The 27,548-nt window shown below is 45.8% G+C and overlaps 1 protein-coding gene across 3 annotated transcripts in view; it reads right to left on the minus strand.

Annotated features, from left to right (window-relative positions):
* LOC129868200 (long-chain-fatty-acid--CoA ligase 6-like) overlaps positions 1-27,548 on the minus strand; it is a 105,734-nt gene that overhangs the window by 33,525 nt on the left and 44,661 nt on the right. For 2 of the 3 annotated variants that reach the window (XM_055941959.1, XM_055941958.1), the window contains one exon: positions 3,709-3,929. In XM_055941959.1, coding sequence (XP_055797934.1) covers positions 3,709-3,912 — 204 coding nt within the window. In that variant the 5' untranslated portion in view covers positions 3,913-3,929. Of the gene's footprint in view, positions 1-3,708; positions 3,930-19,776; positions 20,215-27,548 lie in introns of those variants that run through there. The other variant, XM_055941957.1, reaches the window with a different exon arrangement.

Consider the following 27,548-nt stretch of genomic DNA (forward strand, 5'->3'; position numbering starts at 1 on the left):
GTTCAATGCTCAAGAGTGCCAGTACGCCTCCACGGTCCGGTATTTCCGGCACTACCTCCCCGCCCCAGCCTAGTACCTACAGTGTCTACACTATGCACTAGGCTACCAGTGCGTATCCTGAGCCCTGTTCCTCCTCCACGCACTCTCCCTGTAGTGCGTGTATCTAGCCCGGTGCCTCCAGTTCCGGCCCCACGCACTAAGCTACCAGTGCGTCTCCAGAGCCTTGAACACACTGTATCTTCTCCCCCTACTAATCCTGATGTGCTTGTCCTCAGCCCGGCGTCACCAGTGCCGGTACCACGCATCAGGGATAGAGTAGGCTTTGAGAATACAGTGTGCCCTGTCCCTGCTCCCCGCACTAGTAGGAAGGTGCTTATCCTTAGCCCGGTGCCTCCAGTTCCGGCACCACGCACCAGGTCTACAGTGCGCCGTATCCGGCCAGAGCCATCCGTCTCCCCAGCGCCATCTGAGCCATCCGTCTCCCCAGCGCCATCTGAGCCATCCGTCTCCCCAGCGCCATCTGAGCCATCCGTCTCCCCAGCGCCATCTGAGCCATCCGTCTCCCCAGCGCCATCTGAGTCATCCGTCTGCCAGGAGCCTGCAAAGCCGCCCGTCTGCCATGAGCCTGCAAAGCCGCCCGTCTGCCATGAGCCTACAGAGCCATCCGCCAGACAGGAGCCGCTAGAGCCGTCAGCCAGACAGGAGCCGCTAGAGCCGTCAGCCAGACAGGAGCCGCTAGAGCCGCCAACCAGACAGGATCTGCCAGAGCCGCCAACTAGACAGGATCTGCCAGAGCCGCCAACCAGACAGGATCTGCCAGAGCCGCCAACCAGACAGGATCTGCCAGAGCCGCCAACCAGACAGGATCTGCCAGAGCCGCCAGCGAGCCATGAGCAGCCAGAGCCGTCAGAGAGCCATGAGCAGCTAGAGCCGTCAGAGAGCCATGAGCAGCCAGAGCCGTCAGAGAGCCAGGAGCAGCAAGAGCCGTCAGAGAGCCATGAGCAGCAAGAGCCGTCAGAGAGCCATGAGCAGCCAGAGCCGTCAGAGAGCTATGAGCAGCCAGAGCCGTCAGCCTGCCATGAGCGTCGAGAGCCGTCAGCCTGCCATGAGCGTAGAGAGCCGTCAGTCTGCCATGAGTGTCGAGAGCCGTCAGCCTGCATGGACCTGCCAGAGCCGTCCAGCCAGGACCTGCCAGAGCCGTCCAAACAGGACCTGCCAGAGTCCTTCAGCCGGGATCTGCCCCTTGTCCCGGTGCTGCCCCTTGTCCCGGTGCTGCCCCTTGTCCCGGTGCTGCCCCTTGTCCCGGTGCTGCCCCTTGTCCCGGTGCTGCCCCTTGTCCCGGTGCTGCCCCTTGTCCCGGTGCTGCCCCTTGTCCCGGTGCTGCCCCTTGTCCCGGTGCTGCCCCTTGTCCCGGTGCTGCCCCTTATTCCGGTGCTGGTCCTTATCCTGGTGCTGCTCCTTGTTCCGGTGCTGCCCCTTGTCCCGGTGCTACCCCTTGTCCCGGTGCTGCCCATTGTCCCGGTGCTGCCCCTTGTTCCGGTGCTGGCCGTTTATTTAGGGGAGGGTAGTGTTAGGGTGGTCATTAGAAGGGGTAGACAGAAAAGGGGAGTGACTATGGTGGTATGGGGACAGCGTCCTGAGCCGGAACCACCACCGTGGTCAACTGCCCACCCGGACCCTCCCCTGGACTTTGTGCTGGTGCGCCCGGCGTGCGCACCTTGAGGGGGGGGTACTGTAACAGTCCTGACCTGTTTTATGTTGTTTTTATGTGTTTATGGTCAGGGCGTTAGTTTTGGGTGGGCAGTCTATGTTATTTGTTTCTATGTTGGTTTTGGTTTGCCTGGTATGGCTCTTGATTAGAGGCAGGTGGTTTGCGTTTTCCTCTAATCAAGAGTCATATTTAGGTAGGGCATTCTCACTGTTTGTTGGTGGGTGATTGTCTCCTGTGATGTCTTCGTTGTGTTCGATGTTATTCACTATCGGGGCTGTTTGGCTGTTCGTACGTTTCGATGTAACGTTCTTGTTCGTGAGTTTACGTTTGTCGATGTAAGTTTATGTTCAGGTTTCGTTCTACGTCGTTTTGTTATTTTGTAAGTTTTGAAAGTATTTTGTTTTGTTTCGTGTTGCCATCAGTTCATCATTTATAAATAAAGGATGGCTTATTTCCCTGACTCCGCATTTTGGTCTGAAGATCCTTCTCTCCTCACCTCATCTGAGGATGAGGAAAGCGACAGCCTTAACACATTCTCTCTATATATTGGAGTAAGTCTGTGGACTCTCTCCACTGGGATTCTCTCCCTCTAACCCTATTACAGGGGCTGAGTCACTGGATTACTGGTGCGTCACTTGAGTGGGTTGAGTCACTGACGTGATCTTCCTGTCTGGGTTGGCGCCCCTCCTTGGGTTGTGCCGTGGTGGAGATCTTTGTGGGCTATACTCGGACTTGTCTCAGGATGGTAAGTTGGTGGTTGAAGATATCCCTCTAGTGGTGTGGGGGCTGTACTTTGGCAAAGTGGGTGGGGTTATATCCTTCCTGTTTGGCCCTGTCCGGGGGTATCATCGGATGGTGCCACAGTGTCTCCTGACCCCTCCTGTCTCAGCCTCCAGTATTTATGCTGCAGTAGTTTATGTGTCGGGGGGGCTAGGGTCAGTTTGTTATATCTGGAGTACTTCTCCTGTCTTATCCGGTGTCCTGTGTGAATTTAAGTATGCTCTCTCTAATTCTCTCTTTCTCTCTTTCTTTCTCTCTCTCAGAGGACCTGAGCCCTAGGACCATGCCTCAGGACTACCTGGCATGATGACTACTTGCTGTCCCCAGTCCACCTGGCCGTGCTGCTGCTCCAGTTTCAACTGTTCTGCCTGCGGCTATGGAACCCTGACCTGTTCACCGGACGTGCTACCTGTCCCAGACCTGCTGTTTTCAACTCTCTAAAGACAGCAGGAGCGGTAGAGATACTCTTAATGATCGGCTATGAAAAGCCAACTGACATTTACTCCTGATGTGCTGACTTACTGCACCATCGACAACTACTGTGATTATTATTATTTGACCATGCTGGTCATTTATGAACATTTGAACATCTTGGCCATGTTCTGTTATAATCTCCACCCGGCACAGCCAGAAGAGAACTGGTTCCTCTCTAGGTTTCTTCCTAGGTTTTGGCCTTTCTAGGGAGTTTTTCGTAGCCACCGTGCTTCTACACCTGCATTGCTTGCTCTTTGGGGTTTTAGGCTGGGTTTCTGTACAGCACTTTGAGATATCAGCTGATGTAAGAAGGGCTATATAAATACATTTGATTTGATTTGGACAAAATTGAAACTAAAAAGGTACATTATATTTAAAGGGATGGTTTAAGCTAAATGTACTGAAAACCCTATCGAATGACAACTCCACAAGGAAATCTTTTGGCCTGCAAGTGGCAGGGTTTTCAGCAGCTAAATTAAATGTATTCAGAGTGTGCAAGGTAGCCACACCTAAAGAGCGTGTTACGCGACCAAATACTGAGAAGTGCATAGGAAAGGCATCAATTTCTAAGTCTTAATCAGCCACAAAGCATCTCAGAAAGTGCTGTTCTAGGATCAGGTACACCCTGTATTATTCATTATGATCTAAAAAGACTAAACAGATCCTAGATCAGCACTGCTTTTCTGAGACACTTTGCGAATACAGATCCAGGTGGAGTATTGTATCGTGATTCATTGGCTTACCGCCACTTCTTCAGACTGGTGTTGGAGATTGCAGGGAGGAGAGATGGCACGTGGCCGTGTGGCCAGCCAGTAGGCCAGCACGGCGGTCAGGGCACCGATGCCCACCAGCGTGGAGATGGGCAGGGAGCGGAAGAACTGGTTTAACTCATCCAGCTCTGGCAGCTGTAGACTGCTCTGCAGCTCCTGGGCCTGCATCCTCTCCATCAGGGTGGAACTCAGCTCTGGTGTGGGATAGCAGGAGGGGGGAGGAGATGGTGAGTGGGGGGGAGGGGGGGGAGGTTGAGAGGGGGGGGAGAGAAAGAGAGGAAGAGAGGGGGGCAGAAAGAGAGGGGAAGATAGAGAGGGGGAGGGAGAGGGAGAGGGAGAGAGGGATGGAGAAGGGGGAGGGAAAGAGAGGGGGAGATGCAGGGTTATGACTTACCGAATAAGGCTTTAGCTTGATCCCACAACACAGTAGATCTTTACTATATAAAAGTATGTATTGTACCGTGCAGCTTTAGAAGTCAGAGATAAACTTAGAAGAGCCTAATGCAAATACAGTACAAAACTATACAATCAAGCCTGAAGCCCAGCCCATGATGTGTAATATACATTATTCAGTGTGGCAGGTTGGTGGACGGTTTAAATGCTTTCTCCCGTCCTTAGTGGTGCGAGTCACGCTTACAACACCGCACCACCAATCAAATTAATTTCCTTGTTGTTCTTGGTTCACTATGCAGCAGAAATAGACCACAGCAATGACGGTTACAGCAGCCACCGTGTGAAACCCCTCATCTACCAAAAGAGAACAGGCCACACTTCCTCTTCTGTCAAAACTGACACGTATGAGTGTTTTTAAAATGTATTTATTATTTATTTTTACCCCTTTTCCCCCCAATTTCGTGGTATCCAATTGTTAGTAGTTACGATCTTGTCTCATCGCTACAACTCCCGTACGGGCTCGGGAGAGACGAAGGTCGAAAGCCATGCGTCCTCCGAAACACAACCCAACCAAGCCTTCTTAACACAGCGCGCATCCAACCCGGAAGCCAGCCGCACCAATGTGTCGGAGGAAACACCGTGCACCTGGCGACCAGGTTAGCGTGCACTGCGCCTGGCCCGCCAAGGAAATCCCTACCGGCCAAACCCTCCCTAAACCGGACGACGCTAGGCCAATTGTGCGTCGCCCCACAGACCTCCCGGTCGCGGCCGGCTGCGACAGAGTCTGGGCACGAACCCAGAGTCTCTGGTGTCACAGCTAGCACTGTGATGCAGTGCCCTAGACCACTGTGCCACCCGGGAGGCCACGTATGAGTGTTTTTAACTACAGTACACTACATATACACACAAGTATGTGGACACCTCTTCAAATGAGTGGATTCAGTCATTTCAGCCACACCCGTTGCTGACGGGTGTATAAAATCGAGTACACAGCCTTGCAATCTCCATAGGAAACATTGACAGTAGAATGGCCTTACTGAAGAGCTCAGTGACATTCAATGTGGCACCGTCATAGGATGCCACCTTTCCAACAAGTCAATTCGTCAACTGTAAGTGCTGTTATTGTGAAGTGGAAACGCATAGGAGTAACAACAGCTCAGCCGCGAAGTGGTAGGCAATACATGCTCACAGAACGGGACGGCCGAGTGCTGAAGCACGTAAAAATCGCATGTCCTCGTTGGAAGCAATGTCTTCACAAGAACTGTTCTTCAGGAGCTTCATGAAATGGGTTTACATGGCCGCACACAAGCCTAAGATCACCATGCGCAATGCCAAGCGTTGGCTGGAGTGGTGTAAAGCTCGCCGCCATTGGACTGGAGCAGTGGAAACACGTTCTCTGGAGTGATGAATCACGCTTCACCATCTGGCAATCCGATGGGCTAATCTAGGTTTGGTGGATGCCAGGGGAACGCTACCTGCACCAATGCATAGTGCCAACTGTAAAGTTTGGTGGAGGAGGAATAATGGTCTGGGGCTGGTTTTCATAGTTCGAGCTCGGCCCCTTAGTTCCAGTGAAGGGAAATCTTTACACTACAGCATACAATGACATTCTAGACAATTCTGTGCTTCCAACTTTGTGGCAACAGTTTGGGGAAGGCCCTTTCCTGTTTCAGCATGACAATTCCCCCGTGCACAAAACAAAGTCCATACAGAAACGGTTTGTCGAGATCGGTGTGGAAGAACTTGACTGGTCAGCACATAGCCCTGACCTCAACCCCATCGAACACCTTTGGGATGAATTCGAACGCCGACTGCAAGCCAGGCCTAATCGCCCAACATCAGTGTCCAACCTCACTAATGCTCTTGTGGCTGAATGGAAGCAAGTCACAGCAGCAATGTTCCAACATGTGCTCTTGATAAGAAGTTACATTGTGTGTCTGTCTTTATTTATTTGTCAAAGGCTTTTGACACCGTGGGCCATGCTGTGTTAGTGCAAAGGTTAAAATGTTGTGGAATTACTGGTCATGCTCTAGATTGGTTAATAAATGACCTATCAAATCATACACAATGTGTAATGGCAGATGATTGTAAATCTGAGTCCATAGAGTTGTGCTCAGGTGTTCCGCAAGGTTCTATTGTGAGCCCACTGTTGTTCATTTTGTATATCAACAACATTGGGGATCTTATTGAAACAGCAGATGTTCATTTTTATGCAGACGATACTGTTCTTTATTCAAGTGGTAGTAGTTTATCTTTAGCATTTGAAAATGCCCGAAGAGCATTTAGCATCATACAACAGAATCTGTATGATTTAAAGCTGTTTGTCAATTCGGGTAAAACAAAATGCATGGTATTTTCAAATGCCAGGCATGTTACTAATCATGTCATTGCTACATTGGCTGGACATACTATAGAGCAAGTTAAAGTGTACAAATATTTGGGTGTGTGTGTTGATGATAAGCTGAGCTTCCCTGTGCATGTAGAGAACTTGATAAGGAAGCTCAAGCTGAAAATAGATTTTTATTACAGGCATAAGGCTGGTTTTTCTTTTGAGGCCAGGAAGGAGCTGGTACGATGTACATTACTGGCGGTTTTATATTTTAGTGATGTTATATATATGCAGGCCTCAGCCACTACCCTGAGATCACTTGATTCAGTATATCATGCAGCCCTCAGGATCATTACAAATCAAAAACGTCTAACACAGCATTGTGATCTCTACAGCGCTGTTGGCTGGTTGTCATTGACCTTGTGTAGGCTTAAACACTGGTATACACTGATTTATAAGGCCATATTGGGTAAAATGCCATTTTATCTCTGTTCTTTTTTTGTCAGGTCGGTAAATTAATATCAATTACGGTACCATTCTCATTTGCTTCTAACAGTACCAAAAATTAGAACAGGTCATGGTAGTAATAGTTTTAGTTACTTAGCTCCATGGTCCTGGAATTCTCTCCTGAACATTTAAAATGTGATGATCTACTGTAGTTTCATTGGTGGAGTTTAAACACTTGATCGATGTATATATCATAGAAGAGTGTAATTGTTTTTAGGCCTGCTGTTTTTAGTCAAGACTCATGTTTTTAATGTAAAATGTTTTTGTTGTACTGTATGTGTGTTTATAGTTTTGTTTAATGTTGTGTTAGTGTATGTAAGTTGTTTTGTCTGAAACGTTGTTCCCCCTGCTGCTATTGGAACAGGTCTCTTGGAAAAGAGATGTTATCTCAATGAGAAAAACATGTATAAATAAAGGTAAAATAAAAATTTAAAAAATCTGGTGGAAAGCCTTCCCAGAAGGGTAGAGGCTGTTATAGAAGCAAAAGGGGGACCAACTGTCACGAATACTACCGAAGGTGGCTCCCCTTCCCGTTCGGGTGGCGCTCGGCGGTCGTCGTCGCCTGTCTACTAGCTGCCACCGATCCCTTTTTCCTTTTCGTTTATGTTTGTCTAATTGTTTTCACCTGTTTCTTGTTGGGGTGTTGGGAGGTGTACTATTTAGGTTCGTTTCGCCCGCTAGTGTTTGTGCGGGCTTATTGGTTGTCATGTTACGTCGGAGGTGGATTATTGATTTTGGGTTTTCGCTGTCCAGTTTATTTCACAGTGGTCTTTGGGTTGTGTTTGCACCTGTGTTTTGGCGTCACCCCTTTTGTACCTGTTCCTGTTTGACTGTGGACATTAAAGCGTTTTTTCCCTTGAAACTTCTGCTCTCTGCGCCTGACTCTACACCCATCATTCTCCTGACGTTACACCAACTCCACATTAATGACCATGATTTTGGAATGAGATGTTCAACAAACAGGTGTCCACGTATTTTTGTTCATGAGGTGTACGACCCTATCAGTATCATCTCTATGGGAAAGTTACAGAAAGGTTGCAATAATAAGTCATTACGGTAATACTATTACTGCTCATAATGATATACGATGCCTGGTACAAGGGGTTGCTTTACAGCAGGTACGCGCAATGCCGTTGGGGGTACGCCAAATAAAAATGTGATTTGCATAAAATGTAAAAAATAATAACAATAAAAACATGCATTTAACAAAATACAACAATTCTTCAAATTTTCAAATACTCCATTTATATTTTCCAACGGGGCTATACATTTGGGTGAGGTTTTTTTCTCGCCTGAGTAGCCTCGTTTCACTGCCAAAAATAAAATTAAGGGTTAGGGTTCTAGTGTTCAGCGAAATAACAACTCACTTCCCACGAGCCGGGTTGCAATAAAAACTCACACTCATTCTTATGCTTAAGAAATGTATAATATAGTGTGTGTGGCAGGCTTACAACGATGGCAAAAAAACAACATTTGAGAGTGCGCTGACCCTGGTGGTAGAGGGGGTACGCAGCTGGAGGTTGAATGTTTGAAGGGGTACGGGACTGTAAAAAGTTTGGGAAACACTGCTTTACAAAAACTGATTTCCACACTGCTATACTCATAGAAATTGCCAGGGTTTGAGCTTCCAAGTCCATTCTATTAATTCTTATTTCTATGGCTATATCATCCTCACCTTCCTTGTTTCAGAGTATTATTATCATATAAGCCTAGGCCTAGAAGTTCAGTAGCTAAGGGTGTTGCTGTCCATTAGACCAGACGTTGACGCCCATAGGTGGCAGACAGCGGCCTCTGTCCGATATCCATCTCAGCCTTTTTCAGCCTTGATGAGGGTGAATTATACTGCCAGAGAGATCAAAGAGATGAGCTACACCGGCCATCACACACACACACACCATTGATACACATTATTTACATATGGCTACCCTGCCAAGAGAGCATGTAAAAGTCAAACAGATCTAAAACATGGTGTGTGAATCTATTGTCACAGCGGGATGATAGTGTCATGTGACCTAGCCACAGCTTCCTTTTCCAGAGTGTCTGTCGAGTCCCATTGGGGTTAATTTGTGTTGTTATAGAGGAAAACATCAGTCTTGCTGTAATACAGTGCCTTGGGAAAGTATCCAGAACCATTGACTACATTTTGCTATTTTACAGTCTTATTCTAAAATGGATTAAATTAATTCTACACACAATATCCCATAATGACAAAGTGAAAACAGGTTTTCAGACATTTTTCTAACAAAAGACGCCAGAAATATCACACTGGCATAAGTATTCAGACCCTTTGCTATGAAACTCAAAATTGAGCTCAGGTGCATCATGTTTTCATTTATCACCCTTGAGATGTTTCTACAACTTGATTGGAGTCCACCCGTAGTAAATTTAATTGATTGGACATTATTTGAAAAGGCACCCACCTGTCTATATAAGGTCCCACAGTTGACAGTGCATGTCAGAGCAAAAACCAAGCCATGAGGTCAAAGGAATTGTCCATAGAGCTCCGAGACAGGATTGCAGAGATCTTGGGAAGGTACCAAAACATCTGCAGCATTGAATGTCCCCAAGAACACGGTGGCCTCCTTCATTCTTAAATGGAAAAAGTTTGGAACCACCAAGACTCGTCCTAGAGTTAGCCGCCCGACCAAACTCAGCAATCAGGGGAGAAGGAACTTGGTCAAGGAGGTGACCAAGAACCCAATGGTCACTCCAGAGCTCCAGAGTTCCTCTGTGGAGATGGGAGAACCTTCCAGAAGAACAACCATCTCTGCAGCACTCCACCAATAAGGCCTTTATAGTAGAGTGGCCAGACGGAAGCCACTCCTCAGTAAAAGGCACATGACAGCCCGCTTGGAGTTTGCCAAAAGGCACCTAATGGACTCTCAGACCATGAGAAACAAGATTCTCTGGTCTGATGAAACCAAGATTGAACTCTTTGGCATGAATGCCAAGCGTCACATCTGGAGGAGACCTGGCACGATCCCTACAGTGCAGCATGGTAGTGGCAGCATCACACTGTGGGGATGATATTCAGCGGCAGGGACTTGGAGACTAGTCAGGATCGAGGGAAAGATAAACGAAGCAAAGTACAGAGAGATCATTGATGAAAACCTGCTCCAGAGAGCTCAGGACAAGTCTCTGAATGTCCTTGAGTGGCCAACCAGAGCACAGACTTGAACCCGATCGAACATCTCTGAAGAGACCTGAAAATAGCTGTGCAGTGATGCTCCCCATCCAACCTTGAGAGGATTTGCAGAGAAGAATGGGAGAAACTCCCCAAATACAGGTGTCCCAAGCTTGTAGCGTCATACCCAAGAAGACTCGAGGCTGTAATCGCTGCCAAAGGTGCTTTAGCAAAGTACTGAGTAAAGGGTCTGAATACTTATGTTAATGTGATATCAGTTTTTTATTTTTAACACATTTGCAACAAAAAAAAAATGTTTTTGTTTTCTCATTATGGGGTATTGTGTGTAGATTGATGAGGGGAAAAAACACTTTAATCAATTTTAGAATAAGGCTATAACGTAACAAAATGTGGAGGCGTCTGAATACTTTCCGAATGCACTGTATATATTGCTCCTTTGCTACATAATGCAGTGACACGGCTATACAGACCCTGGCAGGGAGACTCCTCCTGGTCCCAAATGGCATCCTATTCCCTTTCATTTCCCACCACTTTTGACCAGGGCCTACAGGGCTCTGTTCAAAAGTAGTGAACTATATAGGGAATAGGTTGCCATTTGGAACACACTCTGAGTTCATACATGCTGGTGTGATTTCTGGGTTACAACAGTCCCCGATGAGCCTGCCTGGCCACACCGTCGCCGAGGGAGAGCGAGCGAGAGAGTGAGCGAGGGAGAGCGAGCAAACCATGCGAGCGAGCGAGAAAGAGAGAGAGACTGTGTGTAACGGATGTGAAATGGCTAGCTAGTTAGCGGGTACGCGCTAATAGCGTTTCAATCAGTTACGTCACTTGCTCTGAAACCTAGAAGTAGTGTTGCCCCTTGCTCTGCAAGGGCCGCGGATTTTGTGGAGCGATGGGTAACGACGCTTCGTGGGTGACTGTTGTCGATGTGTGCAGATGGTCCCTGGTTCGCGCCCGTGTCGGGGTGAGGGGACGACATAAAGTTATACTGTTACATTGATGCTGTTGACCCGGATCACTGGTTGCTGCGGAAAAGGAGGAGGTTGAAAGGGAGGTGAGTGTAACGGATGTGAAATGGCTAGCTAGTTAGCGGGTACGCACTAATAGCGTTTCAATCAGTTACGTCACTTGCTCTGAAACCTAGAAGTAGTGTTGCCCCTTGCTCTGCAAGGGCCGCGGCTTTTGTGGAGCGATGGGTAACGGCGCTTCGTGGGTGACTGTTGTCGATGTGTGCAGAGGGTCCCTGGTTCGCGCCCGTGTCGGGGCGAGGGGACGACGTAAAGTTATACTGTTACATGTGCACATGACTGCATGTTGTGCATGTGAATGCATGAGATTGTGTGTGTTACTGTAAACGTGTGTGGCGGAGGAGATGCTCTGTAGTAGCCTGGGGGATATGAATGAAAGTCAGCATGTGCATGCTTGTGTGCATGGTAGCTGTAGGCTACATGTGGCAGCAGGACTACAGGCTATGTGGTGGCTGGCAGGATGTGAGGCGTGAGTAACATGGCAGAGGGGGAAGAACATGGGAAACATAAAGGGAATACACAGTAGGTCACACATTTGCTTTCATTGAATGGGCAATCAGAGACACACATGCCATACGCTCCCTTCCTGTTGCTCTGCAAAGCTTACAGTACATAGCTTAGCATCTGTGGTAACAATAGAGCAGAGGGAAATGTCAAACTCTACTACAAAGGTACATGTAGATGTAGGCTAGTCCTAGGCTAGTTGAATCGAACATGCTAGCCTGAAGAATGTGTACATGATTGAACAACACGGGCATCCTGGTCCATCTCAGGGGATCACATTGTGCTTCATTGTCTGTGTGTCAATGTATTATTCATTCTAATGGCACCAAACTAGCTGACACTATTGAGGCTATTGATTTCAAGGTAGAGCCATTAAAAGCTCTGGTCTGGGGAAGTCTACCCACCTCAACACAAACACAAGTCAACCTGCTGTTCAAAGTGCTTGTTAAACAGTTGTTACAATCGCCATTGAGTTCACTAACATACTGAACATGAAACACCACAGACAAACAGGCTAGGCCAGAATTAATCACACGGATATGGATTGATGATGTAACTACATGTCTACTTACATCCTTGTTACAATGTCATGAAAAGTCATCACATTAGTCATCACATTGTAGCATCCCTGTAACAATGCGTATGCAATGGAAAACATTCACAAAATCTTGGGAGAGACTTTATAGGCCTAATAGTATATTAGAGAAAGACTTTCATCTAACTGTTGACTGAACCTTTCCACTGAAATAGGGTAGCATAATGTGATGTGTCCCAGTCTGCTCCACCCCAGAGTTGATGGATGCCTTCTGAGCACTAAGCGGTAACACAACATAACCTGTGTGAGGCTACGATACCTGTGCCATTGTGACCGGTAGAGGCTATCTGAGGAGCCATATCAACCTGAGACTAGGCCAGGCTAAACGTTGTCCAGGTAGGATACAAAAGTAAAATACCCAATCAACCTTTGAGGAAGTCAAGTCCCCCAGTTGGAGAGTAAGAAAGCCCCCTTGTTTACATCCAAGCTAACAGTTGTAGACCCTTCCCCTTAATGATGGCAGCCCATCATAGTCATTAGCCTATCGCCAGAGTGTATCTGTATCAGGGTTAGACGGTTAGCCTATCTTCTCATCCAATAGGGAATGTCTGTTCTCTGCACTTTGTCCTATAGTAACCCAGCCTTACACTAAGCTACTGGAGGATCACTTACAGGTCAAAGCCAGATATATTTAGGCCAGGAAGAGTACTACTGTACTGGGCACAGGGCAGCTGAAGAGCTGCTCAGCATCATCCTCAACAATAACGACCTTGATCAGATGGACCAATCACAGAAGTCGCCTTACCCAGCCTTATTTGTGTCATTAGGGACACAGTGAGCTTAAGATCTCTGTGGCTGGAGGGGTACACAGACAGCGAGATTTATATTAGTTTCCTTTATTTAATTCCCACCTTAATACAGCAGATACACTGTAAACCCCAAGGCATTTTTAATTCAAATACTTATAATTAGTTGTACTCAAAATCAATTAAAAGTCATTTTTACTTAAAATGTGTAGGTGGTATTGACTCAACTAAATGAGAAGTCACACCAACATTTTTTTTTTTAAAGGTATGATAACAAATTAACTTTTTTCCAAGCATGCTCTACTGCAGGTAGATTTAAAAAATAATAATAATAATGTTTTTGATATCTGTGTTTCTGCATGTACATGGAGTGATTGACTGAATACATTTTATGCTAAACAAAGATAAATATATTTTTTCTAAACTAATCCAATCATTTAATTTTTGCACCCGTTACTGAAATGGTTGTTCCAGTTTAAATGGTTTAGGTAGTTTCCTCCCACTCTTCTTAACCCTGGCAGCCATCAATGCAGGTTGAGGGTGAATACAAATTTAAACTATTGGATAGCCTAACAAGTCCAATAGGAATTACACATCACTTTGCAAGCCAGCATAATGGGATTTACAGTTAGGGGTGCAAAATTCTGGTCGATTTTCCAGGTTTTTCAGAAATCCTGTTTGGAAAATTACTGGAAATGTTTTTGGAAAAGTTGGTGGAATGTTGAACCCTACTTACAGGCCTGGCGTGGGCTGTAAACTATGAGTTTCAGTCGACTGTATAAGGCCGTATGATATATGTAATGCTTCATTTATATCGATAACATTTGCCTAGGAGCTCACTTGGTGAAGGCCACATAACTGAAATTCAATGAATTTAACAACCATGTCTCTGTCACAAAAAAAATACACTCTTGGGTGGTAACTCTACAATTCAATCGAAAGGGATACTGGGAAATTATTGGAGGCCTGGCTCCAATATCTTACAAACAATTTTTTTAAATTAGTATTACTCATTTCAAATTAGTACTACTCAATTCAGCTATTTAAGTTTAACAACACATTTGTTTTAGGTATTGGTTTCCTCAAAACTTTGAGTAGCCAGAACTTATCCGGTTTTACAGTGTAGAGTCCATTTAGTTAATTTCCATACATGTACTGTTTCTTTCCTTTTGAAATCAATTTTTATTTGTCACATGCGCTGAATAAACAGGTGTAGACCTTACTGTGAAATGCTTACTTACATGCCCTTAACCAACAATGCAGTTTTAAGAAAAATATTTACTCACTAAATAAACAAAAGACATGTAGCTAGGCCCACTGTATCCTTGGTTACTGTTCATGTACCCTACCGGTAGCTCAGGGGTTGTGAATGGAAGGTGTAGGGCTGACCTCAGAGGCTTAAATCAAGGGGGAGGAACACACCTTGCACACTTGGCCTGAGTCCCGCCCCCTCTCCCCATCTGCAGAGAGTACCCAGCAATAAGCCTCTGCTGCCATGAGATTAAGGCCTGTTAGCTCTCTCTCTCCTTTCCTCCCCTATCAATCTCTCTCTCTCTCTCCCTTCCTCCCTACCAACAGTGTCACCTCTGCAGATTCACAACCACTTTAAGCCTATTGTATGCATGCGGCGCACATCCACACCTTCCATGCCACACGAGAAGGAAAAGCAGCAGCACTAATAAGGAACAGGGCAGAGCTTCTCGTAGTGAACACTTAAAGGAGCGCTGAAACCCATCAGTCTGTATCACATTTCACATTGCCTTCTGCAAACCTGTGTTTTACCCCCCCCCCCCCCCCCCCCACACACACACACACACTGTCACGATCGTCTCGACGTGGAAGAGAGGACCAAAACGCAGCATGTGAAAAATACATTCTTCTTAATTATAACGACAAAACAAAAACAACAAACTGACGATCGTGAAGCTATTTAAACAAATCGTGCTGACACTAACCACTACACAATGACATAGACAATTACCCACAACACCTAGAAACCTACACTCAACACTAACCCATACACTCTAACAAAACCCCCTAGACACTACAACCATAGACATACCTAGAAACCTACACTCAACACTAACCCATACACTCTAACAAAACCCCCTAGACACTACAACCATAGACATACCTAGAAACCTACACTCAACACTAACCCATACACTCTAACAAAACCCCCTAGACACTACAACCACCCAAGACAAGACAAAAACACAAACATCCCTCCTGTCACACCCTGACCTAACCAAAATATTCCAGAAAATAAACACTAACCCATACACTCTAACAAAACCCCCTAGACACTACAACCACCCAAGACAAGACAAAAACACAAACACAAACATCCCCCCTGTCACACCCTGACCTAACCAAAATATTACAGAAAATAAAGAATACTAAGGCCAGGGCGTGACAGTACCCCCCCCCCCCCCCACGGTGCGGACTCCGGCCGCAAAACCTGACACAGAAGGGGAGGGTCCGGGTGGGCCTTCCTACGGCGGTGGCTCGGGTGCGGGACGTGGCCCCCACTCCACCATAGTTAATACCCGCTTTGGTGGCTCTGGCAGATCCTGGCTGATTGGCGGCACCGGCGGATCCTGGCTGGCTGGCGGTAGGCTCTGGCGGATCCTGGCTGGCTGGCTGGCTGGCGACTCTGGCGGATCCTGGCTGGCTGGCTGGCGACTCTGGCGGATCCTGGCTGGCTGGCTGGCGAATCTGGCTGCTCATGGCTGGCTGGCGACTCTGGCTGCTCATGGCTGGCTGGCGACTCTGGCTGCTCATGGCTGGCTGGCGACTCTGGCTGCTCATGGCTGGCTGGCGACTCTGGCTGCTCATGGCTGGCTGGCGACTCTGGCTGCTCATGGCTGGCTGGCGACTCTGGCTGCTCATGGCTGGCTGGCGACTCTGGCTGCTCATGGCTGGCTGGCAACTCTGGCTGCTCATGGCTGGCTGGCGACTCTGGCTGCTCATGGCTGACTGGCGTCTCTGGCAGATCCTGGCTGACTGGCGTCTCTGGCAGATCCTGGCTGGCTGGCGGCTCTGGCTGCTCTTGGCTGGTTGGCGTCTCTGGCAGATCCTGGCTGATTGGCGTCTCTGGCAGATCCTGGCTGATTGCCGTCTCTGGCAGATCCTGGCTGACTGGCGTCTCTGGCAGATCCTGGCTGACTGGCGGCTCTGGCAGATCCTGGCTGACTGGCGGCTCTGGCAGATCCTGGCTGACTGGCGGCTCTGGCAGATCCTGGCTGACTGGCGGCTCTGGCGGATCCTGGCTGACTGGCGGCTCTGGCGGATCCTGGCTGGTTGGCGGCTCTGGCGGATCCTGGCTGACTGGCGGCTCTAGCGGCTCCTGACTGACGAACGGCTCTGACGGCTCGGGACAGACGGATGGCTCAGACGGCGCTGGGCAGGCAGGCAGCTCAGACGGCGCTGGGCAGACGAGCAGTGCAGGCGGCGTTGGGCAGACGGCCGACTCTGACCTGCTGAGGGGCACAGTAGGCCTGGTACGTGGTGCCGGAACTGGAGGTACCGGGCTGGGGACACGCACCTGAAGGCTAGTGCGGGGAGAAGGAACAGGGCATACTGGACCCTGGAGACGCACATTAGGCCTAGTGCGTGGTGCCGGAACTGGTGGTACCGCACTGGGCTATGCACACGTACAGGAGACACCGTGCGCTCTACCCATAACACGGTGTCTGCCCGTACTTTCGCGCTCCACGGTAAGCTCGGGGAGTTGGCGCAGGTCTCTTACCTGACTTCGCCACACTCCCTTGTAGCCCCCCCCCCAATAATTTTTTGGGGCTGACTCACAGGCTTCCTATCCATTCGCCGGTATCCCTCCTCGCACTGTTCCAGAGAATCCCAGGCGGGCTCCGGCATTCGCCCTGGGTCGATCGCCCACCTGTCGATCTCCTCCCACGTAGTATAGTCCAGATCCTGCTCCCATTGCCATAAATCCTGTGTATGTTCCTGCTGCCGCTTGACACGCTGCTTGGTCCCGTTCTGGTGGGTAATTCTGTCACGATTGTCTTGACGTGGAAGAGAGGACCAAAACGCAGCGTGTGAAAAATACATTCTTTTTAATTATAACGACGAAACAAAACAAAAAAACTGACGATCGTGAAGCTATTTAAACAAATCATGCTGACACTAACCACTACACAATGACATAGACAATTACCCACAACAGCCCAATGCCTATGGCTGCCTTAAATATGGCTCCCAATCAGAGACAAATGAATGACAGCTGTCTCTGATTGAGAACCATTCAGGCAACCATAGACATACCTAGAAACCTACACTCAACACAAACCCATACACTCTAACAAAACCCCCTAGACACTACAACCACCCAAGACAAGACAAAAACACAAACAACCCCCTGTCACACCCTGACCTAACCAAAATATTACAGAAAATAAAAATAACTAAGGCCAGGGCGTGACACACACACTGCTGGAAGATTACCCCCTCACTGTCCACGCTGAGTGTAAAGGAGAAACGCGTTTGGCCTAGTTTGTGCCTGGTTGGCCACCGTATCACACCACCCTCAGCAGACGCTGCAGCTACTCTCGCTCTCTCCCCCTCCCTAAACCCAGAGTGCCTCCCTTCCTACAGAAAATCACACATGTCGTTTTACAGACTGTATACTACAGTACTGAGTACATGCACACATCTACAGACAAATGCACCCACATACAAACAAACAGGATGGGGATGTCAGGCAATGCTTTTTAAGAGTGATCTAATGAAACCCGGTAAAGTATGTGATGAATCAGGAGAGGACGTAACCCTTGTTCAGTACTTTCTGTTTGGTCAATGCAGTCCAATATATATGTGATGGATTATATGAGAAGTAGACATATAATTTCCCCTCTTTAAAAATGGAATGAGGTTACATAAATATGAACCTGTTAATTAAGCAATAAGGCCGGGGGGGGGGGGGGGGGGGGGGGGAGGGGTATACACCACAGCTAAAGGCTGTTCTTACGCACAATGCAATGCAGAATGCCTAGAAACAGCCCTTAGACGTGGTATATTGACAATATACCATAAACCCCTGAGGTGCCTTATTGCTATTATAAACTGTTTACCAATGTAATTAGAACAGTAAAAATAAATGTTTTGTCATACCCGTATTATATGTCTGACATAACATGGCTGTCAGCCAATCAGCATTCAGAGCTCGACCCACCCAGTTTATAATGTAAATGAACACCTCATGTATATAGTAGTAGCATAGCCTACTGTACAGAGCTTGATATTATGTACACTCTTCGAATGTAATGTTCCTAAATTACAGAGACAACACTTAAACTACCACTGGTAGGCCTGTAATATTACTTCATCCAGCCTAGAAAGGTTCCATGATGACTTAAAAGGTAAGCTGATTGAGAAATGCAATGAAATGTTCAGAAAATACAGAATTTTGGCAAAAGGTTTCAACTGAGAAGCACATATGCTTTTCAGTCTGTGATGAGTGGAGCACGTGTCTTATCCTATAAATTATTGAGAGGGGAAAAAGAATAGGTTTACCTGTGTGGTACCTCAGATGTTAAAACAATGCATTATGCATGACGAGGAGTAGCATTTGACAGCGTACAACGGCTGTAAAGTAAACGTTGAGAACGCAACAGAGGTACTGGCCTTAGGCTAGTCTACTTTATATTTTGGGCACGAGGTTACTATAGATCAAACATACTGATATGTTGAGTATATGTCCAAATGTATTTTAAAATGGTCACATTTTACCCCATGCCCCTGACTGGCGGAATAAAACTGTTTTACAGACCGTTACTCCAGAGAGTGCTAAATATGCTCGGACTGGATGCAGTGTTTCAGGACCCTCACCATTGAACAGCTCCTTCCAATCAGACAAGCCCGCTTCAGCGCGTGAAGGTGCACGTCACACTATGTCAGGGGTAGATTTAGAAGCAAACATTCATCCGCAACCACTGTGCCACGTAGCAATAAAGACATATCCTACATTCAATTATGGCTTGCAAAATATACAATCTTGTTTTGTTCTATGTATATCTGTCTGACTGATTATTGCTTACATTTACGACGATGCATGCTAGCATCAGTCATTGAGTCACTGATAGGCAACATGCAGTTACTAAGTGGTTGAGATATGAGCGTTTTCATTACGCAGAGATAGCGTACCCTATAGTAGGGTATTGCACATGACCTTAGCCTGCCGACAATACTTTTTCATTTTGAAGCATGTCATGTGGAATAACTTCGTATGCAGAATAGGCTACCGTAAATATGTATAATTCATTAAAACACTAAATAATATCTAGGCCTAAGTGAAGAAAAAAATGTACCGACCCATTTGTCGTATGCGTAGATTTTTGGCGTTATGGTATGCTATGATCTTGCCCATGTCATGCCATTTGCCTGTAATTGCAAGGCCGGTTTAGAACAAAATAGTTGTTCTGTGAAGATGTCCCAAAAACTGGTGTAGCCTATTATTAAGAGTAGTTAATCAAATAGGTTACGTTATAATGGTGCACTGTCAGACCGGCAGGTATGCACATAAAGCTAACCTTTCCAAGAGGCATTCCTTGTAGGCCGGATGCGAATAACTGTATCCAGAAAATGTATTCATATCATCCAGGCCACTCTATAGGCTATTAGAAATATGGAAACTGCACCCGTAAAAATAATTTATCCTACATGAATTGTAAATCAAGAACCTGTCTCACAATTTCAGAGAGGCTGCGCCCATGCAATACATGGTACCTGCTATTCTATGGTGAACATAATGAATGAAAATATATGAAACTCACCTAATATAATCCAAATAGACCCAGAGATCAGAACGAAGGCAAGCATTCCTTTCTCATTGAGTCTGCTGTCGCAGCACACAGCACGGTGCAAGAGCCTACAACTGCAGCATCGACTGCAGTACTAGCCGGCAATCTGGTAGATTATGAGAACCAACGAGTAATAATAGGCTACTGCGAGCCAGTCAATACAGCTTGCAACGTCCAACCGGTTACAGTAGGCTATTTGCCTCGGAGAGCAGAAATAAGTATAGGTGCACACGAGAAGATAAGAAAAATGCCTCCTCAAATATGAACGAGTACAATTACTCCTGGACTATATATTGTATTTAACCTCTAGGTAGTCTATAGGCTGCCCTTCGCAACGGCCTACCCACTAAAATGAAAGGGTTTAGCCTGCGTCAGAGGGGAGATGCGCGAGTAGCAAGGTTATGCAGAGATAATTGTGAAGGTGACGTGCACTATAGCGGTAGGCTGTTATAGCGGCTCTATTTATTTTCTTTTTATTCACGACACGAATACATTTATATTACCAACATGCAAGGCAGCATGGGTGCTGCGTATAAATGCGTTAACAGACCAAATTGATGTTTGATTTTTGTACATGATGAGGCTTTTAGATTTAGATCATGTTCATGATGATGTCTGATAATAGTTATGTGTAGTCTCTGTCCCGTAATAGCTGTAGCCTACATATCGGCATTTTATTATCGGGAGGTATATCGCCTAGGCTACAGTAGGCTATGCAAGTTATAGCGGATTCTAGAGTTGGGTTTACTAGGTACATTTCAGTACATTTGCTTGGGGAATATGTTTGGGTCCTGCTAATTCACAATTCCCCAAGAGTGAGATGGGTTGGAGATACACTTGTCACGTGACATGACACTATCCCTAAATTAACGTCACCTTGAAAATTCACCCTACACAGCAAGGGAAGTGCCCATCCCTTCTGCTGCTGTAACCTCATCCATAGGCTACTGCCACAGCCATGGCCTGCCCTGAGCATAAGCGACATAGGCGGTCGGCTTGGGCCCCCGGCCGCTAGGGGGCCCGACCCCTAACTCAGTCGGGTCTCAATTTACTGTTAGGCGTTAGAATAGTAGAATACACAAGGTGCAAGTTATACATTTGGTTGTGCATCAGCAGTTTTCCTCTTGCTATGTCAGTCAAACTGCAATTTTTTCTCTCTGCCCCATGGCAAAACGAGAGTCATGGCATGAGATTGGCATGGCATGAGACTAACATCAAGGCGGTGGCCCGTTCCTGTAGGTTCATGCTCTACAACATCCGCAGAGTACGACCCTGCCTCACACAGGAAGCGGCGCAGGTCCTAATCCAGGCACTTGTCATCTCCCGTCTGGATTACTGCAACTCGCTGTTGGCTGGGCTCCCTGCCTGTGCCATTAAACCCCTACAACTCATCCAGAACGCCGCAGCCCGTCTGGTGTTCAACCTTCCCAAGTTCTCTCACGTCACCCCGCTCCTCCGCTCTCTCCACTGGCTTCCAGTTGAAGCTCGCATCCGCTACAAGACCATGGTGCTTGCCTACGGAGCTGTGAGGGGAACGGCACCTCAGTACCTTCAGGCTCTGATCAGGCCCTACACCCAAACAAGGGCACTGCGTTCATCCACCTCTGGCCTGCTTGCCTCCCTACCACTGAGGAAGTACAGTTCCCGCTCAGCCCAGTCAAAACTGTTCGCTGCTCTGGCACCCCAATGGTGGAACAAACTCCCTCACGACGCCAGGACAGCGGAGTCAATCACCACCTTCCGGAGACACCTGAAACCCCACCTCTTTAAGGAATACCTAGGATAGGATAAAGCAATCCTTCTGACCCCCCCCCCCCCCCCCCCTTAAAAGATTTAGATGCACTATTGTAAAGTGGCTGTTCCACTGGATGTCATAGGGTGAATGCACCAATTTGTAAGTCGCTCTGGATAAGAGCGTCTGCTAAATGACTTAAATGTAAATGTAATGAGATGAGTTATACAATTTGAACATTTTCTTTCTGACCCATAGCAAAATGTGTAGAATTGCAGATAACTTGCAACATTTAGTCTTTGCCCCAAGGCAACATGTGTAGAATTTGAAATAAATGTACGTATTTTTTTTTTCTCTCCACCATCAAAAGGTGGGCCACTAAAATGTTCTGCACGAAAGGTGGGGGGCAACAAAATCTTGTTTAGGGCCACCAAAAGGCTAAAGCCGGTCCTCCGCACAGGCATGTCAACCTGGGATATCTACCGTTCAAATCTTTCTTTAGTGGGAGTGACCATATAATTCTGTAGGAGTGACCTACTGAGTCAAGTATTCGTCATCATTTAATTTTAGCGAATCACACAACTGTGAGGCGTGGCTCTGTGCTTGTTGTGTGCTAGCGCGTTCACGTCCTAGTCGGAACTAAGTAACTCCTTCATTTCCGATCTGCTAACTGGTTGAACGCTGCAAGTCTGACATTTCAGAGTTTCCTAGTTTCGACTTGCACATGAATGTGTCATTAGTGCACGGAGAAGGGTTAGGGGGAATAGTTTGTGGGAGATGATTGTTTGGCAGATTAAATCGATTAAACCAATGCCGCACCTGGAGTTTCTTCTCTCTGCTAACGAAAGCCAAATTTGATGCGTTGGTCCGACACTCTTCGTGCATTTGGATTGAAGTGTCTGGGAACAAGATTACGGCTGCTGCAATGTCAAATGTGGATGACAATTTGACAGGACCGCACACAGAGATACATTTATACATCGTGGCTTGTCATACATAGACTATATCACACCATACATTTTAAGGCACTGTAGCCTATTTTATACAACTGGTTAATTTCGACACCATTTTGCATAGGCCTGGCCTACACATGCTCTAGGGATGTAATTATTGTTTGGATAACCTTATATGCTATTATGTATTTTTGTATTTAAAAATAATAATTCAATATATTTTTTCACTCTTTATGTGATGCGCAATGCAGAAAACGCTGGAAGAATAATTATAACATTTAATTACCATAGGGAATTATTGTAATGAAAACACGAAAATACGAAAATAACATTTCATTAATTCATTGTACCAATTGTATGTTGAGAGGACACATTTTGAGCAACCTAAGAAACATCTTGGAGGAAGCCTCCTAAGGGAGCCGGGGAGGGAGAAAGGAAGGGAGGCGTAATTGCCCTATTGTGGTATCAAGTGGGTCATGGTCAGGACCTCCCATCTGTCATGTTCTGTCATGCCACCAGCCACACGCTTCTTCTCCTCCCTCCACGGAAAAGACAAACATGGCCACTTTAAACATGTTAAACAAAGGCAGGCAACCAGAACACACAGGTGAATGGATACTGTTTGCATCTCAAATGGTACCCGATTTCCTTTATAGTGCACTACTTTTGATCAAATGTCCATAGGGCTCTGGTAGAAAGTAGTGCACTACTTTTGATCAAATGTTCATAGGGCTCTGGTAGAAAGTAGTGCACTATATAAGGAATTTGGGATACACATACTACCTGAGGGGGGAATCAATGAAGGCCATGCAAGAGTTGCTTACAGAGCAGTTACCTGACAGACAAGAGGGATTTCATTGCATGATTGCAATGTCCCTAGATGCAGAAAGAGAAGTTTGAGAACACAACACACACACATGGAGATACGTGTAAACAGAGTGACACTTGTACTGCACAGGAACAACATGCCTCTTTTCCCCCAGCTGCTTGTTCTGTCCATGGGATTTTCAAAGTTCCACATATAAACATCCTCCCACACACTAACCCCTCCTCCTCCCCCATCTTCCGTGCCATAAAGAATGTCAGGTTATCTATATCATCTTGAGGCCCTCTTATCTCACTGATCATTGTCCATTGGGGGGGGGGGGGGGGGGGCATGGGGGAGGGGTAGACGGAAACAGAGGTGGAAGAGATGGAGAACTGTTGCAGAGCAGCTGTTAAAAGCTACAAGCTCTCACAGTCTCACGTCAGAATAAGACATTCATCCATGCTTCTCAGACTTCAAATTTCGAGGTTGTTCCAAACGTCAAATTTCAAAGTGTTTAAAGTTAAGATTAGGCATTAACTCCGAATTTTTAAGGTTAGGCATTTTTTTATTTAACCTTTATTTAACTAGGCAAGCCAGTTAAGAACAAATTCTTATTTACAATGACGGCCTAGGAACAGTGGGTTAACTGCCTTGTTCAGGGGCAGAATGACAGATTTTTACCTTGTCAGCTCGGTAATTCAATCTAGCAACCTTTCGGTTACTTGCCCAACGGTCTAACCACTAGGCCACCTGCCGTTAATGGGGCAGACCCATTAACGGCAGGTAGCATTAACTCTGAATGATTAAGGTAAGGGTTAAGGTTTGGGATAAGCTGCTCCATAATGGTGGCGGGCCACCCCTTTTAACCAGCCAGGTCACATGTAATACAAGTCAGTTTGGGAACCAGCCACTAGGGGCAACAGTGTTATCTTTAAGTAGATTTCAGTTTTGCTAGGGTGTTGTGGACTGGGATGGCAAATGGGCGTAAGCATCTGCCTCTGATTCCAAAGTTGCATGTTCAAATCCAGCACTAGAAAGTTATTTTTGGCTTTGACTTGATCCAATGTCACAGAGCTGTCAAAGCAGATGGGTGAGGGGAGATTGTGTAGTACAAGCCGCTTCATCCAAAGCCCCAAGCTCCTCTTCTTTGCTGATGGCAGCCAGACCGACAGGTAGACAGGCAGACAGGCAGGCAGGCAGACAGGCAAGCAGACAGACAGGGGCACTTTATGCACTCTAGTAGTATTACTTCAGTCAGAGGAGCTTTAGATGCCCATTTGTGGGACTTCCTCTTTGTAAACAGACTAGTACTTAGAAGCAAACTTCGTCTCTAAGGCATTTCATTAGGCTATAGATACTGTAAACAGATGCCATGACAACATATGGATAAATAAAGCACTATGTCAACAGTGGTTCAAATGAGGTCCAAAACCCTCACATTCAAATGAGCCTTGGAGTAATTTTGTAATTTTTAACGCTAGTTAATCTTCCTGGGGTCAAACACCAATTAACAAGACATTACAGACAACCACAATCAAGACTTCAAACATTCAACAAGTAGACAATACAGATAATTAAAATACCTGACAGGAAACACATTTAACATTCAGTTGATGCTTTCTATTTGCTGTCCAGTCACATGGTCTATCACAACAGATGTTCTTTTATTTTTTTCTTGAAGGTGGATTTACTTTTTGCCTGAGAAATATGAATTGGTAAAGAGTTCCATTCAGCTATGGCTCTATATAAAACTGTAGATTTAAGGCGATTTGTCCTTGGCTTTGTCAAGGTGTGTATGAAGGCGAAGTCAGGTGCAGGAGAGCAGAGTATGATAAATAAAGCGCACTTTATTATAGTTCGAAACCGGGAGCACAACAAAACAAACGCGCTCAAAAAATCGGAACAATAAAGTAAAGCGCTAAAGAACATCGCTTGACAGGAAAACAATTACACACAAAACATGGGAAACAGAGGATTAAATACAATTAGATTGATTGGGGAAATGAAAACCAGGTGTGTATGAAAACAAGACAAGACAAAAGGATATATGAAAAATGGAGCGGCGATGGCTAGAAAGCCGGTGACGTCGATCGCCGAACGAACAAGGAGAGGAGCTGACTTCGGCGGAAGTCTTGACAGGCTTGGGTTGTATTAGCTGCCCTGAATTTGCCTGTTTGGTTTGGTGATTATGCGTGTTGCTAGTATGTGCTAACTGGACTGAAAAAAACTGTGGTTTTTTGACAAATATAACATTCCTCAAGAAAATCAGAAGACTAGATAGTAATTGGTTTTTAACGTGAAGCGAGAGATTCTGATGCGTTTGGATAATATTCATATGGTTAGAGCAATGATGACATAATCTGCCAGCCATATTTTGAGCCATTTGGAGCTTTATTACATCTTTCTTTGCTGCAGATGACCATATAACTGGACAGTACTCTAAGTGTGATAGAACCAGGGATTGACCATATAACTGGACAGTACTCTAAGTGTGATAGAACCAGGGATTGACCGTATAACTGGACAGTACTCTAAGTGTGATAGAACCAGGGATTGACCATATAACTGGGCAGTACTCTAAGTGTGATAGGACCAGGGATTGAATCACCTGATTCAGTGTGCTAGATGTTACATACTCTGAACATATTCTTGTGACGGCAATTCCCTTAACCATCTTAATAACAATATTTTCTATGTGTTCTGACCATAAGAAAGCTGTGTCCAACATGACACCTAGTAGTTTCGTTTTTTTTCACTTGCTCTACATGCGTTCTATTCATCGACAAATTCAATTAGAAATCATCAGCAAGCATTAATCTTGAACCAAATACAAGACATATCGTTTTAGAAATGTTCAACACCAATTTGTTCATATCAACCCACTCAGACACCATTTTTTGTTCACTGCTCAGTACACCTATTAGCTCATTACATTCTGATGCTGCGCTATACATTGTAGAGTCATCAGCATACATGACCACTCTTGCTTTGTTCATTACTGAAGGTAAATCATTAGTAAAGACAGAGTAGAGAAGCGGGCCTACGGAACTTCCTTGAGGAACACCACAGAGTATATCTTTACTGTTTTAAAAGCTACCATTAAAGAGCACTTTTTTCCTTCTCCTGGATAGATAGCTTTCCATCCAGGATAGAGCTGCAGACTTAAAACCATAACTTTTGAGTTTACCTAGTAACAGTTCATGATCAATTACATCAAAAGCAGCACTGAAATCTAGCAACACAACACCAACTAACTTCCTGTCATCTATACTCTTTAAACAACCTTCTGTCATTTGTGCTAAGGCCGTACTAGTAGAATGCCCTTCTTTGTATGCATGCTGGAAACCCATTATCAGACCATGACATGAGAAATAATCCTTGATTTTTACATGTACAGATACAATTTTTTCCAATAATCTACTTTACATAGGCAGCAAGCTTATAGGGCGACTATTAGGATCAGTGAATGCAGAGTTTTTATCCTTAGGTAGTGGAATAACCTTTGACTCTTTCCAGACTTCTGGGCACACCCCATACATCAAGCACTTATTAAAAATATGAGAGATTGGGGTACATATTTGGTTAGCTGTAACTCTAAGCAACTTGGCGTCAAGATAATCTGTACCAGGCGACTTGTCATCCGAAAAGAGACAACAGCATCCTTTCTACTTGATGAAAATGGAACATGCATTGCATCTCCTTCATAATACAATCTGTTATAAGGGTATATGACATGGCGCCATCAGTTGGAATGACTTCACTGGAGCCTGGTTTATAACGGCACAACCCAGACTGAATAGTGAAATGGGCAAAATAATATGATTTACACAACCGTAACCAAACAGCCCCCCTAAAGACCTTCTACATTTCATAAACTACCCACTGGACACAGATGTCAGTTCAATGTCTAGTTTTTATTTACATTTGGTTGAGTTGTCAACTAATGTGAATTCAACGTGAAATCAACAAAACATGTAATTGGATTTAGGTTAAAAGTTGGGTGAAAAAAATATGAAATTCCCTTATGTTGATGACTTTTTGCAAATCCAATTGGTTGAAATGACGTGTAAACAAAGTTGATTCAACGAGTTCTTGCCCAGTGGGTTTAGACGCCCATTTGTGGGACTTTCTCTTCGTAAACAGACTACTTCTTACAAGTATTATTCTCAGATCCTTCATCTCTCAGGCATGGCATGAAGGCTACCTTTTCCTCAGCAGTTTAACATTCAGATAATTATATTATATATACACT

This window comes from Salvelinus fontinalis, chromosome 13, assembly GCF_029448725.1.
Source record: "Salvelinus fontinalis isolate EN_2023a chromosome 13, ASM2944872v1, whole genome shotgun sequence".
Lineage (NCBI taxonomy): Eukaryota > Metazoa > Chordata > Actinopteri > Salmoniformes > Salmonidae > Salvelinus > Salvelinus fontinalis.